At 47.1% G+C, this 15,751-nt stretch overlaps 3 protein-coding genes across 4 annotated transcripts; 1 reads left to right on the top strand and 2 right to left on the bottom strand.

Annotated features, from left to right (window-relative positions):
* The first annotated feature begins 4,577 nt into the window (after positions 1-4,577).
* Positions 4,578-6,942, top strand: LOC135676020 (transcription factor bHLH63-like). Of its 2 annotated transcripts, none has more exons than XM_065186765.1 (7): positions 4,578-5,062; positions 5,301-5,519; positions 5,608-5,742; positions 5,848-5,919; positions 6,092-6,319; positions 6,406-6,505; positions 6,759-6,942. In XM_065186765.1, exons 1-6 carry the CDS (start codon positions 4,706-4,708, stop codon positions 6,493-6,495), a joined length of 1,101 nt encoding a protein of 366 aa, XP_065042837.1. In that variant the 5' UTR covers positions 4,578-4,705; the 3' UTR covers positions 6,496-6,505; positions 6,759-6,942. The 2 variants fall into 2 exon arrangements, with proteins under 2 accessions (XP_065042837.1, XP_065042838.1); XM_065186766.1 differs by having other exon boundaries at positions 4,582-5,062; positions 6,110-6,319.
* Positions 6,943-8,662: 1,720 nt separating this feature from the next.
* LOC103987352 (uncharacterized) lies at positions 8,663-10,296 on the bottom strand. Its single transcript, XM_065186768.1, has 5 exons — positions 9,704-10,296; positions 9,499-9,578; positions 9,188-9,306; positions 8,984-9,060; positions 8,663-8,802 (listed from the first exon to the last, which is right to left on the bottom strand). The coding sequence occupies exons 1-5, from the start codon at positions 10,095-10,097 to the stop codon at positions 8,777-8,779; spliced, it is 696 nt and encodes a 231-aa protein (XP_065042840.1). The 5' UTR covers positions 10,098-10,296; the 3' UTR covers positions 8,663-8,776.
* A 1,995-nt stretch (positions 10,297-12,291) lies between these two features.
* Positions 12,292-15,574, bottom strand: LOC103987351 (tubby-like F-box protein 5). The gene is made up of 5 exons (XM_009405630.3): positions 15,063-15,574; positions 14,153-14,831; positions 13,934-14,021; positions 13,472-13,604; positions 12,292-13,386 (listed from the first exon to the last, which is right to left on the bottom strand). Exons 2-5 carry the CDS (start codon positions 14,531-14,533, stop codon positions 12,717-12,719), a joined length of 1,272 nt encoding a protein of 423 aa, XP_009403905.2. The 5' UTR covers positions 14,534-14,831; positions 15,063-15,574; the 3' UTR covers positions 12,292-12,716.
* Positions 15,575-15,751: the final 177 nt, after the last annotated feature.

The following is a 15,751-nucleotide window of genomic DNA, read 5'->3' as shown; positions in this document are numbered from 1 at the left end:
TTCGCACAGCGCACCGCCGCTGCCCGTGTGCCTTCACCCGCGTCGCTTCAGGAAAGAATAAGAGAGGAGAAGTTTGGAAGGAGAAGCAGGGAGGAAGACGTGAGAAAGATCTCCTACTGCTCCAGCCCAAACCCGACCAAGAACTGCCCGACGTTGAAGCTTCTTCTCTGGGGAGTCCTCCACCGGCATGCCACTGTGCTCGCGGCAGCAACTGCAGAGAACAGGAAGTTGACCGTTGACCGTGATCGACTCTGGTCAATATTAATCAAATCTTAGTTAGATTATACAGATCAGGAAGGAGGATCCCTCAACAGAATAGAGGATTTTGTCTAATCTTTTCGTTGATTCTATCTATATATCATGATTTCGTAACCTAATAATCCTTCCAACATGGCTCAAACTTAGTGTATAAAAAGCTCATGATATGGACAAACGCATTATGAAGAACAACAATGGCTTCCCATGATGGTGGAGTCTAGTGAGTGGCAGTTTCCTGGGCTTACGACTATCCATATCCATTCCATTGCATCTCCACCTTGAGTCGGGTTCTGAAACATCCAGGTGTTTGTGCATTACGTCCATTAGTTGCATGAGAGTGACACCTCACGGTTCATGTTTACATGCATATCAGAATATGATCTTTCAGAACGATCGATTTGGTTTCCGCAAGATCGGGATAAGGCATTGGGAGTAAGAGCCATATGTCCTCGGTTGGATAATTCTTTGTTCTTGGATCGTAAGAGAAGCTGCTTGTAAGTCTGGTTCCTTTACCTAAGCTTCTTTTTGGGATTGGTATTCTGGTTCGAGCTATGCCATTTGAAGCTGGTCTTTGAAGCCACAGCGAAGTCTCAGATCAATGGAAGAATATGATCCATGGGAATGAGGTTCTGACAAGGCGAGGGTGGATGGAAGTTGGTTCAGTGGTGAGTTACATGATGGCCTCCATGGCCACAAAAATTGGAGACAAGACCACGTGGAAGTGGGTGGCAGAGACCCTCCCGACAATCTCACATCTCTCCACTGCCCGTTTGGTCTACTCTACTGCTTCACATTCAAACTTATTTGATCTCTATCCATTGAAGATATCCTCATCTACTTGGTTATTCGACTTACCTGAAGCTGGACGGATGTTAACAAAGTGAGTCAGAAAGCAAAACGATGTCTCTTTGGATACATTGGAGCTAGCGAAATTATCAAGAAGTGACACGGATCATGGCTTCATCTTCTTGCTCCAAGCTCTTTTGTTACATCCATTGTCACTAGACATTGTGCGACACTTCCTCCACTATATTTCTCTGTCTATTCTCTGTTCAACACACATGTAATGCCTTCATGTGAAATGGTGCCAATAATACACCACTCCACAACAACATCATGTGGCATGGATCCTCGATTGGTCCACCTCCTTCGGGCAAAGACAAGTAGAAGGGGTAGGAGAGCCCACCAAACATGCAGTGCCACACACCAAGCGATCGAGCTGATAGGATTGGATCGTCTGAATGAAAGAAGAGGGAGGAGGGTGCGGTCGACGGAGGATGGATGAAGCTAAAAAGCATTTTGTGCCAAGATGAACAACCTCCATGGCGGGGTTGTCCCTGACCTGGTCGGTACCTGAGTTCTCAACAGATGGGACACAGGAACTCTTACGATCCACAGGAAGCGAAGCCATGGACCAACTCGACTCAACCCTCCTAGTTAGTCCCGACCTGGAGTTTTCTCGTTGTCTTATGTGGAGGTTGCAAATGCTTTCAGGCATTCCCAGCTTAATGTCAGGATGTAAAGATTATTCCTGTCAGGTGCCCGTGCCCTCCGATGGCAGCCCCGGTTCTGAGCATCTCATGCAGCTGCTTTAGTCTAACGCAAGCCAACTAGAAAAGAGCGGTGAAGCGACCAGTAGTCCGATCGAGACAGCCTTGTGAGTGAAGAGTCACCTCTTTATGCAGGGAGATGATCTCCCTTTCAGTAATTTATCTTGAAGAAGAAAAGACAAGGAGATGTTCCAAATTCTTTGCCAAGACAATGCCATGTACTCAGATCGCAGACTCAGAGCGAGCATCGGCAAGAACAGAGACTCTGTTCAGACTGTCGCTAGCTCCAGTGTTCTCGTGAAACCAATTGGCATGTATTCACTGTTACACTATAGTGCCTTGCTCGATGCATCCGAAGAGAAAGATCGCTTAAACGTGACGTTGACTTGCTCGTAAAATTGACTTTTGTCAGCCCTTCCCCCCCGTCCTACGGAGCACTCAGAAGAAGCAAGACATTGAAGCCAACATTTATCGGCACAAAGGAGAGAGAAAAGCCTCGGAAATAAAGAAAAAAAAATCCAAGCCACGCATTGCTTGAAACCATAAATGTTCCTTCCCCAAGCATTTATATATCTGTTTAAATTCCCCTGTATCCACCGCTACACCTCGTCTCCATCTCCTTCCACAACGTCCCCACCTACCATTTATTTCACTACTAAACCCTTCACTACAGAGATAGGACCGTCCAAGTGATAGAGGGAGCCCCACACAGGCGGAAGGACGCGCGTTCTTTTAGTGGTGCTATATGGCCAGACTCTCTCCACCTTATCCTGTCATGTAGCGGTGCTTTCTGCATGAGCAATAGATCTCTTTCTTAGATGTTTCAGGTTTTTATTTGCGTAGATTCCACTTGGGAAGAAAGCAGGTTTGGAAACGTGAGATAAATGATATTTGCATGAGTCTACTAATACTTGGGACAGAAATATGACACCAAAACCAACAAAGAGACGTGCCTGTTCTTCTTTCACCATTTTAATGAATCCATGGGGAGAAAGCAAAGGAGTAAATTGCTTATGTTCGTATAGAAATTTACTTTTAGTCGAGCAATCAATTCGTTGCATGTCCGACCATTCTATCTGCAATGGAGAAGATAGCTATGTCTTGTGCCAAGTTTACCAAAGTCACCGCTGGAGCATATATATATTATTTCTCGTGAAAACATCACTTTAAATGGAATTAATTGGTATGCTGGTCTGAAACAGTGTCATTTTCCTTTGCACCACAACCTACTTCTCTCGTTATCACGAGATGGCAACTGATGAACGCTATGTATGTTATGATCGAAAGGGATGTGCCTATGCGCGAGCAGAAATTGATGAATCATGCTGAAGTGCACAGCTAAAAATTCTCAGACCAGACATTGGCAACTAAGCTACGTATGAAGGATGCTGCTTTACGCATCGTGCCACATGCAGGAGCATGGCGTTCACCGTCAGCTTTCTCCCATCTATCCTTGACCCTCCAACTAAAGCTAGAGACGGACGACAAAGACTACGCTATATTTTTTCTTCTGGAGATGCTTTGCTAAAAAGAAAAAAAGTTAAACTGGGAGTGTTCAATGAATCCGTCCCATTCCCTTGCACAAGATTAGAACAACGAAGAACCAGGAGAGGTAGCTACAGCAAGCTATGCATGCGTGAGAGAGAGAGAGAGAGAGAGAGAGAGAGAGAGAGGTGGATTTTAGTGAATTAAGATAAAACTTAGTCGAAATAAGAACCCTGAGATGCCAAAGGTGTCAATGATTGTCTCATTCCTCGTCACGAGATTGAAGCGGCTGAGAACAGGGGAGATGTCGAGGGAGAAGTGATTCCTACAAATCATTCTTTGTTTAGCTGTTCTATTGAGTCAGGAGAAAAGGAGAGGTGGATATGCCATTTATGGGCCAGAGAATAGCGGGACATTTATGGTTGGAAATTAGCGACAAGAAGAGGAGCGGACGGGGAGTGTAGGGACGACGAGAGCTGCAAGTCGTTGCCGCATCTCCTGCGGGGTTTTATTTCACTGCCACAATTCCAAACTCTCTCTCTCTCTCTCTCTCTCTCTCTCTCTCTCTCTCTCTCTCTCACCTCTCGAGTCCACCAATGGCTATATTTCCCTTGGTGAACTCACGTGAGAGCCGACAAGTCTCGAGTGCATGTCAAATCCTGCGCCCCGACGGATATCACCTAAGCTAACCATTTACCACACACATTTTTATGCAAAGGCTAGATTTCCTAGTATCACATCGTCCGTGATAGTATCTTGCGAGCTTTATGGCAAAACCTTATTCCGCGAGACTTTAATGCCAATCAGGGGAGGCCCTGAATGTTGGGTTTCCATCCCATCTTGAAATCAACAATTCAACAAGCAAGAGAGCCCCTTCATGATTAGCCTAATCCAGCCTCAATGTGTCGTACTCATCCGAACTAAACAGCATCAACATCGGCCAACTACCCCCTCACCATGATGCTGCCTCTGCATGGGATGGGTGTCCCGCCGGTGTTGCATGGAAATCAGGGCTTTTCACATCGCGTTTCTGCGTCGAAGCCGGCATCGGCGGGCCGGCGTGGAAGAACGGTTGGATCTGGACGTGCCACGGCGGCCGAGGCCATGTGGAAGCCCTTTCTTCGGCCCCAGCATATCTCGCCTCTCTCTCTATCAGGCTTGGATTTCTGAGACACAGCCACGCCGTCGGTCACGTCAGGGTGGACCCACCGGTCGAAGCGAGGCTCACTGGCAACAACTGGCCTCCTCCCATTTGGATCATTTCTGATTTCACCTCCGTCGACTCCTTCCTTCCCCTCTCCATGATCATTTGATCCACTCCCCCAGTCCATTTGTTGTATATATATAAAGGTCCTCAGAAGGCTATAGGGCGAGAGCTGTCTGAAAGCGTTCGAAGAGAGCCTTCAAAGATCATGCAGGGCCTACGAGCTCCTCCTGATGATCTCTCGGTTCTGGAGAGGCAAGGGGCGTGCCTGCTGAATTGGCAGCAGCAGGGCCGAGAGCACTCAAATTATAATCCTCGCGGCAGCGGCTACTGCAGGCAGATGCAGACTTCCTTCCAGGCGCTTCCCAGTGGCTGCGGCGGGGAGAAGAACGCGAACCACGGCGACGTTCATGGATCAATCGACTGTTTCAGTAACGGATGGCCTGATCTTGCTAATATTCGTTATCCCGTTCGTGGTGCTGCTAATGTTGAGGAAACAAGTATTACTAACGTAAGCAGCAACAGCTCAAGGAAGAGGAAGGCAGATAAATCTCCCAGATCAAAGGTAAACGACATACTCCTAGTTTCTATATTTACTTCTCAGCATGCCCTAAATTCAAGAATTATCTGAGCTCTGGTGTCGGTCATAAAGAACAGCTTTTCCGACACCGAGTGCTACAGATGTGCTTTCTCTCTGCGTATCGTGAGGTCCTGGTTGGGAAAAGGACCATGAAATTTGATCATCATTATGTTCTATCGATGTCTATCATCGACTCAAGGCTGACATAATTCTTTCATTCTAGCAAAAGGAGAATGGTGGAGGTGGCAAAGGTGACAGCAGCTGCAAGAGAATTAAAGAAGAGAAGGGAGGAGGGGCAACCTCAGAGACGGGGCAACCCAACAAGAAGGAAGCAGCATCTGGAGATGCCTCGAAGAAGAATGACAAACCTCCGAAGACCGACTGCATTCATGTCAGAGCTCGCCGGGGTCAGGCCACTGACAGTCATAGCTTGGCCGAAAGAGTATGCTGTGATCTGCCTCGCCATATTCCCAAATCCTATGTAGATTTTTTTGTTGGTCTCCTAATAATCTTCTCCTCTGGTGGTGCAGGTGAGAAGGGAGAGGATCAGCCAGAGGATGAAGTACCTCCAGGATTTGGTGCCCGGATGTAGTAAGATAACGGGAAAAGCTGGTATGCTAGATGAGATCATCAACTATGTCCAGTCTCTCCAAAGACAAGTCGAGGTACTTGAGAATTACCACCACATGTCTTCTCCTTAAAAGACCGACAATTCTGAGCTCTGTTTTGACAGACACTCTTTATTTTTTTTGGTACATGGCTTTCGACAGTTCCTGTCGATGAAACTTGCTACCGCGAGCCCATTGATGGACATCAACATCGACAACATCTTCGGTAGAGAGGTAAAGTCTTGGATTATCCGATCCATCATTTGATCCTTGAGAGTTAACAGAGCGATTCAGTACAATAATGAAAGCCTATTCAGACATGATTCCCTTATGACTGCTGCTGAAGCCTAAAAGCTTGCATCTCTACTGGTCTCCGGAAGTTTTCATGTTGGTGTTGTTCTGACAGCTCCCGATGCTGGTGCAGATAAATCCGTCTCGCAAATCAGGCAGCACTGCGATGATCGGCATGTCGTCGGAGCTGCTGGACCAATCCTACCTTCGATTCGACTCCTTACAACATCCTCATCCTTGTTCCGGGCTCGACACGTTCATGGATTCTTCGGATTTAGTGCTTCGGCAGACCGTCAATCCACCAGTAGCAGTGCCTGATGCATCCTTTGGTTCATCTTTTGATGTAATACTTCGGTTAAACATGTTCAGAGCATTCCACTAGTGAGTCCTGTGCATCTTTGGTAATATATTCACGGGGGGCCATTTCAGGTCAATGGGTGTTCTGTTTGGAGTACAAACCTGCAAAGCTTGTATGGCGTGGATTTCCAGCAAGGAAGAGGGGCAGCCCTCCCCTTCTAATCATTAGAAGGTAAAGGCTCTCATCTTGTACCAAGAACATTATGATGCATCGGATGACAACAAGAGAAGTGCTTCTGATCAGCGAAGAAATCCTGGCTTCATACAGATACTCCGCTTTCGATGTTTGACTGGGGAGGGGGAAGGAAAAATCTTGTTGCAAATTGCTAGATTATTTTGGCATTCTATTCCTTTTTTCCTTCGGAGTTAAGAATAGTTACTTGTGGGTGATCATTCAAGCTAATCGACGTCGAAAATTCTTGCAGGAAGTGTCTTACCAAACAATCTCAAGATGGAGATGTGATGGTTAATCCTCGTCCTTGGAGTCTGAGTATATGCTCCTACCGCTGAGGCCCAGAGATTGCACGCCGTCAATATTTGTTGTAATTGTATTCATTCATGCTGCAGCAATGCGAACCAACGTGCATGATATCGACCATGTTCCTGTTACCTTCCAATAGGACTCCAATTGGTTCTGCATTTCGTCAGTGGTACTCACCATAATCACATAGTCTCCGTTAATAATCATCGTTCAGGTTCATCACAATGATATCACCTAAAGCCCTGCTTTCTAATATCATACAGCTTCTGCCTTTTGGTTGCTAGCTACTAACATTTACCTGATGTTAGGCAGGCAGTGTACTCAGGCTCAGCTCCTTGCAGACTATATATACCCACGGATAACATATGCCCGGTGGAACATCAATCATGCTTTTGATTATAAGGGAAACAACACCTGTTTCGATCTACTATTTGTGAATCAGCAACAAAGGATAAAGCCTCAAAAATGACATGGCAGGATTGTTTCTGTAAACGTCAAGCAAAAGTGTCTGAGGACATAATAATCACGGTCATGCCTTCTCTTGTTAGTCAAGCAAGATCTCCGTTTGTGCTGGCTTAAAGATAGTGTCGGACAATGCAAGATTGGTCACACTGCAAATCCATCAAGAGCATGGATGGCAATCCAAAACTCGACTACACTGTGTTAGAAATTAAGTGGTACTGCTTCGGAGCAGTTAAAAGTAGCCCATCCTTTCACATTTCACATTCACAAAAGTTCCATTCGATGAGACATCTGAACTAATTAATCGCCATTGCATGTCCTGGATAGGTCCCCGGTCGGCACGCGCAGTAGCTTTCCATGCATATCCCCACCAGGCCACCACCTTCGCCATGGAACTTTGTTTCTTCGGGTCACCATCCTTGCCTTGTGTTGCTGAAAGAGATGGAGAGGTGGGATCACTGCTCCCGAACTATTCATGCTAAGTAATATATGATATATATACACATATCCGTAGTATGTATGGGACTCGTCTGCACACACGGACGAGAGGATGTCGGGGTCCTCTTTGTACTGTTCTGTGGACAGCGAGAGATGGATGTGACTCGCGGTTGGGTCCATGTTTAAATGGGGATTTCTCAGGTCACCTTCACCGGAGAGACTCGCAGTCCTCCTCCTTTCGGATGGTGGCCTGGAGCTTTCGGTTGAGGGATGAGGATTTGGCGAGGAGGAGGAAATAATGACGATGCGCCTTCCACGGAGAAGCAGCCGAGTTATTTAGCTGCGTTGGTTGGTATCTTCAAGATGAAGCATTCACATGGTGCAGTTGGCTTTGGCCGAAGTAACTTTCAAGACCGTCCACCAACTTCAACTTTATCTTTGTGTGGAAGTCGGACGCTAATGGCCGTGAAAATGTAAAAGAAGAAAGTTTACCGTTTTGATTTTACTCTCTAAAGAGAAAAAGGAAAGAAAAGAACGAGTTTGTCGATACATGTGAAGAATAATGTTTTCCATTTTCTCTCAGATGTTCTTCTTAATTATTTAGGTGCATCGAATCATCTCTCAGAATTATTGATAGCCATCTTCAGCAGAGTCGATGAATGGAATTCGTCCGTATGAGCCTAACATATTAGGTTTTTCTGTTCTCATACAGAACATGCATGATCAACTTAGCTTGTTCGAGTCCCGTGGATTTACATGCGGCTGGTGGATATGGCGGTTTCATTGATCTTGCAGGAGTCGATGTTCTAAGAGAAGAAATCGATAATGTCGAATGCAAATGCATAGGTGATAATAGTGATCATGAACGACAAAGTTTGTTCCAGTGCTTCACTGTCGGGCAGAGACAGATTCGTGGGCATACGAAACGAATCAAGAACTACGAAAGAGTAGCACCGAGAAATTGCCATCATCGACGCACCGGGCTGATGCTGGTTCTGATATTACCCAAATAATCAACGAAAGCAGGTACAACAAGGCAACTTAATTCCCTGCGGCGCCCCATCAGATGACAGACCGATCGCCGGCTTCTGCGAAGCAAATAAGATGCGATTGATCGATTGTTGATCACCAGAGAAGCACATGAAATAGGGGGCTCTCTTCACCGTTCTTTTTCTTTCCCTATTTGATTTCGAGAGAGGGTCCATTCCTTGCATGCACACCGATGGTGTAATGGAACAAACAATTAGTGTAAAGGGCGTTGCTGCCGACCTTTCCCCGGAACGATGATGACCGGTGCTGCTTTACAATGACGGAAGCAGTACTCGCTGACGCTGCCCTGCAACACACTGCAAACACACAAAGAGAAAAGCCCTGAATCGATGACGATCGATGTTTGCGCAAATCGAGTCATTTTGTCGTCTCATGGCTCGCGTTCGTGAGGGAGGAAGAAAAGAAAAGGTCGGGGTTTATTACCATTGAATGCGGCCTCGCCCGCGGGTTCCCATCACCACGGCTGCCGGCTTTAACCTCTCCGCCTCTCGACATATCATCTTCCCGGCCTCCCCTTCCACGATGCGACCCTGCGACCTCACCTGAATCCATTCCCGTGTTCTTTTACTTTGTTGCGAGACGTTACGGCGTATATAAATTGGTGTGTCATGTTAACGAGGAGAAAAGTGTATGGATCGGACTCATATTCAACTGCATCTTTAAGGGCGCTAAAGTGGTTTGGCAGCTAGCTACGATGGCCATGTCCTGCGGTAGATGGAAGGCAGCAGCATTACCATGGCAATCTGGAAGGCCTCGACGGCCAGCTCGTCCATTCGCTGCTTACTGACCTCGTACACCACCTCGTCCTGAACACCTATGGAGTTCCGATGTGTCACTCGGAACAGAGACAAGCAGAAACAGAGACCGACTTGTTGTGTTCCACCTAGAGAAAAATAGATCAAGTGGAGGACATGTCCGATGAAGGATAGAAGAGCCTACTGTGGACGACGTGGACGAAGTGGAGGGTGTCGGCGAGGCGGCAGAGGTGGGCGAGGGCCCAGTGGAGGGCGTGCTGGCTGTTGGGGCCGTGGTCCACCGCCACCAGGATGTCCCGGCCGCGCCGTCGCTGCCTGCTCTCTCGCTCCAGCTCCACCGGCTCCTGCACCACCGGGATCAACGCCGGCAGCACCACGTCCCTCCAGCTGTACTCCTCCACCTCCTCATCCAGCGTCTCCATGCCGTCCTCGGTCGCGTTCCTTGTAATTCTCCTCCTCCTTTTCCTTCTTATCGTGGTGATAATGATACTTATGACGACGATGATGAAACCAAAAAGAGTATTGCACCTCTTCTTCTCGCTTCTCCTTCTTCTTCTCCTGATTTCTCTCTGCTTCATCCGCTGCTCGCCTTCCTTATGCAATCTATGTGTGTACTACTAATAATAGAAAGAAAGACAAAATACGGAGAGAGGTCATCAGGAAAGAACAGTCGCACAACGCATGGATTTAGTTAGAAGGCACCAAGTCTTTTTGCCGTCATGAATGTACGCGAACTACCAGTGTTCCATCACCGGATGATCCTTCAGTTGGGATGAGGGACTGAGATGGCACCCCCTCTATCAATGTCTGATCTCCACCGCCCAGCCAGTGAGTTGACTCGGTTGAGTTTTGATACGACGTACCCCATCCTTCTCATGCGCTAATTACATATTGTTTCCTATTTAATTATATTTAGTATATTTTTTTTTATATAATTTAAAAAATTATACTTATTGATAGGGGTAAAAAAAGATATGACGTAACACACCAAGACGTCAGTCACCCATGGGCGGCACGCTGCCCGCCCAGGGGGACGAGCATTAACACCCACATAATGTGCACCCTACCTAGATGATCTCATCGTCTGACCCCCCACGATCGGTCAAGGCAAGAGAAGGCATCAAACCGAGGAAGCAAGCACTAATGCCGACTTGATGTGCGCCAACGTCACCAGCTCTCAGCCAACGAACTTCAGCATTTGACTCCATACGCCCGATCGAGGCAAATGAGCACGTCGATCGAGGCGTGCCCATACCCTGTAGTAGCCAGGTTCGCCACGCAACCCCAATGCCCTACAAGCGGCCACATCAGGTAACATCAAATTCATCTACAAATACCCCAGAGTTCTAAACGAAGGGGACAACTTCGACTACTCGACTAAAAACCCTCTCCGCCTCACGGACTGGGTCCAAAAAACTCCTCTCCGAGGAACTGACTTGATCGTCGGAGGGGTCGGGCCGAACCGTCGACCCGACCTGTGTGCAGGTACTCAACCGAAGCTGACCCGTTGTCGTGGACCTTTCCAGCCAAATCTCCCGCAATCGGTCGCCACAAGATCTCGAGAGGAGCTGCGCCTGATCCTAGCCATTCGGACCCCTAAACCAGTCACGTCGACCCCAAGGTCACGGCTAAAAAAGTTACTTACCGTAACACTTATATTTTTATAATTATAAAAGATAAATATATAAGTTTATTTATCATAGTATCATCGATTTTATCAACGAAAATATGAAAAAAAATTTTTAATATTTTGATTGATGATGACAAACGATGTTACTGATGGTGGACGATAGTACGGAAATCATGAGAATTATTGTGGATGAGGAGAACGATCACGAGACGTGAGGATAGTTTTGTATTTATATTAAAATTATTGTTTTTATATTTTATTAGTAAAATCGATATTATTAAAATATATAAATTATTTTTTTAAATATGGAGATGAGAAATGAAATAATTAACTGTAAAAGATAATATATAAATAATCCTCCAAACGTACCATTAATTTTGAATCAAACAGCGTCGCTGTTCGCCTCAAAATCTGGACATTTTAGCTAACCCGCAGCGAAATTTCTCGGCGATTCAACCGTAACTCACGGCTTTTTATGAGCATCACAATGCGTGCTCCTTTACTTGCTTTGACCACAATGATCGTTCGTGGGCGCCGCCCGATAGATGCAAGTCCTACGTACAGTAGGAAATAATAGCCATGAGTTCTCTCTTCGTCCTTGGCAGCCATTTACCTCGGAGGAGTTCATTGATTTCTTGGTCAGAAAGGTTCGATCAATTTTCGTGGAGGTGTATATTTTATTCGGAGTTGAGATTGAATCTTGTAGCATCTTATGCTCACTCTTCTCGATACAAGACAAGCCGTAAACAGGCGTCAATAAGAAGGTACGGAGCACGCAACATCTATACAAAAAGAAGATCTTGAAATCGACAAGTCGTAGCAGCCAAGAAGGGGAAACAGTAGCTGAAACGATCGCAAAGAGGACCAACTGATTAATCCAAAGCCGATCACGAGCCACAGCAACCTCCGTATACCTCGATGGAGGAGTCAGGGAATCATCACGTAAAGCGAAATATATCCATTGCAGAACCTAATTCCAGGCCAGCTGATCGAGAGATGGTCGCTAATTCCTTTCTAGCGAGCCAACTATGCCTCACAAATCCAAGGACTAGACAGAATCTATCCAACCCTTGAGGAGTCTTCTTTCACAAAACTCCAGCTCAAACACACACTTGAGGTATAGCCTCGACGAGAATAAGAAGTCTGGCCAACTGAGATTGCATCCACGAACTAAAGATACAGTTGCGTTGAACATACCGTGAAATGGTCATACTTGCACTTCGACCGTAACATTGAGAGCTTGAGATAATGATTGTGTCTACATGAGACCCTCTTCAAACTAGACATTAGATGAATCAAGTTCCGCAGTCTGAATACATGACAATGTCGGAAAAGAGACACTTAATTCGAAGGTGGGCTGTCGATATGGACAGAGCATAAAAGCATCTCCCAAACAGTTGCGACACCATCAACGTTTGACGACGGCAACCATCTCCCCTTGTGAGATCCCAAACTAGACAAACGGCAGTTGCAAACCGGACTTTCCCCAGGTGAAGAACATAGTCGAATATTGAGGAAGGAAGTAGACATCCAGGAGAGAACAGGGGCAATGGTTGGGTACCTATCGTTATTCACATGCTGGCTTAGTGTCAAAGCTTGTCAAGCAAATCGCAAATGCCTGAAACGCAGAGAGGGGATAGCGATAATCCATGGTGAAGATGTCCTTTCCTATTTTCCCAAACTGGAGAATCACTTTTTCTTGTTCTGCTGGAGAAACGCCGTAGGAAGGATCCACAGCTGCCACGAGCTGGAAATTCTTGACGGAAGCCACTGTGACTCGTCCTCTAAAGTTCAAGCACCAGCACTGAAGCTGCTCATGCCATCTGGGGGCTTTGTTCTTCAGAACGAGTGGCTCCCCATTAGTCCGGACAGGTGCACTTGCTGGGGTGGAAGAGACATCTATCGCAGGTTGCTTGCCCTTTGCCACCGCTAAGCTGCAGCAGACTCGTTGGCTAATAATGGGGTGAAGGAAACTCGTGGGCGTTGGGACGCTCCCACCTTCCTGGATGGAGGAGATGGGAATCGAGCGCATCGTGCACTGGATTCTCCTCGGCCCTCGAGTTCGCAGGACGTTAAGTTCGTAAGAGATGGAAGCGATGCCATAATTGACGGCAGGCACTCTCGGCGAAACTTGCTTGGAGTGGATCCTTCGAGTGGAACGGTTGCTCGAAGACATTGCAGCGTCATGAGGAGGCTGGCTATCATAGACGGTGAACTTGGTTCCCAGAAAGTTTGACCTGGAGAAGATCCCAAAAAGGCAGTAAGGGAATCAGCAAGGAGTAGATGATGCGATTCGGAGTGAAAGTAGAGGAGATCACTTGCCTCACTTTTCCAATATAGCTACTGCTAGCTCGAGAGAAATCATCAGCGGTCAGCGAGATCACAAAGTCGGTGCTGGTTGCGCGTCTGATCTTGCGTGCTGCCAGCAAAAGCTTGTCATTCTGTCCCTGCAGTGCTGCAAGGATCAAAGATGGTGACCAACATTACCAATCGATCTAAAGGAACGGTGTCGATTCTGGACATGTGCAAGTTATGCATAGCAATCCAACTCTGCTACCCACACCCACTCCACCATGCTTGACTTGTTCTGGTTTGACGAAGTCGGCAATTTTACGCATGAATGAATCGTTCAAGAAGCTGATGGAAGCAATTCCGTAGTAGTGATGACAAATCACAAGTAAATTTCGACAAATTGGGCGATGCAAGAACGAGATCACGAGAAGTATTCATTCACAACAGGATCATTTCTGAAACAAAGAGCAAGGAACAGAGAAAATGGCTTACATGGGCTCAGACCGAGGAACAGGAGGAAGGTCGATGTCGCTCGCTCCCTTCGGATGAAGCATTGGATCGGAGTGTCTCGAGGCCCAGGCTACTCTCAAACAAACGAGCCGAGATTTAAAACAAAGATTGAAATCATCCAAGTTTTCAGAGGAAGAAAGCGCAGGCTATGTGAGCCTGGAAGCTAAATGTAAGGTGGAGGAGATGGGAGAGGAAGGCAACCTGCTTGAGGGAGATGGGGAAGGTGATCCGGCCACATTGCTCGGGGGTCTTGACCACCTCCTTCGTGATGTCCCGCCACGAACGGCACACTGCGGCGCACGCCAGCACATGTCTCCTCGCCGGCCACAACACCTCGCTCTCCTCCACCCGCCGGATGACATCCAAGAGCAGCTCCGGCGGAAGGTTCGCCCACCTCCCTTGCTGTTGCTCCGGCTCCAGTCGACCGGACCACTGATGCCGGGCATCTCCACGGCTGTGCCCGTACATCATTCCTTCGGTGGCGGGGGCTCCACCTCCTACGCCGCCGCCTCCTCTCCTGGGCGTGCTCCCCATGCCGTCCCGCATCACCTTCAGCTCGCGGACGAGGCTCTTAATCGGCATTTCGCCCACCCCTTGTTCGTTAGACACGGATCCGAAAGTATGGGGGATTGCAGCAGGATCAGGAGAGACCGACGGGCGAAGCTTGAATCAAAAGGGAGTTCTTGGCATTTGAACCGCATCAATCGAAGATGCAGTCTTTGATATTAACTAGATCCGGAGAGAACGCAATCCAAGGAAAGCGCTTCTCTCTCCTCCTCCTCCTCCTCCTCCCTATGAATCAGGGAAGATTACAGATGTCTCCATTCAAGCCTTCCGCCTTCCCTCCGAAGCCGACAGCCAGCTTAGGTTTCTCAAGAATCTGAAGCGGATGAGACTATGTGATCAAGAAACAAGAAAAAAAAGCATGGCAGACATCAGCGAACAACAAGAAAGGGGTGGCCATCTTTTTCGCCCCATCCACATTTTCTCTCGCTTTCTTTTCCTCCTCCGACGGAGGTAGGAGGATGCAGATTTCTCGAGGATTCTCAAGAACCGAGGGAGAGTAGAGATATGGGCGACGAGGGTGATCGCAAAAGGCAAACTGACTTACCTTCCACTTTTGTTAGTTCATCGCTTTCGTCCGCCAAAGAAACATCGATCGATCGAATCAAATCGTTTTCTTTTTTCTTTCTTCCTTCCAAAAGAAAATTTCCTCCCTTTTGCCCGGCTCAGATGGAAACAAAACACCAATTGGCGGAGAACGAAGCCCTCAGAGAGGTTGCACCCACCAAGAACCTCTTGGATCCCAAAAAAAGACTCCAACCTTTACCCACCCAAAAGCTATATATACATATGTATATATATACTCCTTTCTCCTTCCTTGATTCTCTCTCTCTCTCTCTCTCAAAATCTGGAGTGGCTGCAAGTGTTGGTCGAAGGCTACTCCTTTCTCCTTCCTAGATTCTCTCTCTCTCTCTCTCTCTCTCTCTCTAAATCTGGAGTGGCCGCAAGTGTTGGTCGAAGGCAACATTATTTATTGTGCAGATTGAATTTTGAGAGGCTACAGAAAACCCCCCAAAAGAAATGCTGCCTTTTAAATTAGGAAAAAACTGAGAAAGAAAAAGACTTGAAATGCGTTTCAGAAAATGTGGATGAGAGAGAGAGAGAGAGAGAGAGAGTGGGGATCCAACATTGATGACTAGACGACGCAGGCTGGGCTTCGATTAGCACAAATCTATGAACGCTGCATGTGAGTCGGATCGCTGAGGGGCGCAGTTTCAAATCCAACCACCCATCTGA

The sequence above is a fragment of the Musa acuminata genome, chromosome BXJ1-6 (assembly GCF_036884655.1).
Source record: "Musa acuminata AAA Group cultivar baxijiao chromosome BXJ1-6, Cavendish_Baxijiao_AAA, whole genome shotgun sequence".
Classification (NCBI taxonomy): Eukaryota; Viridiplantae; Streptophyta; class Magnoliopsida; order Zingiberales; family Musaceae; genus Musa; species Musa acuminata.
This window is presented reverse-complemented; position numbering and strand designations above follow the sequence as displayed.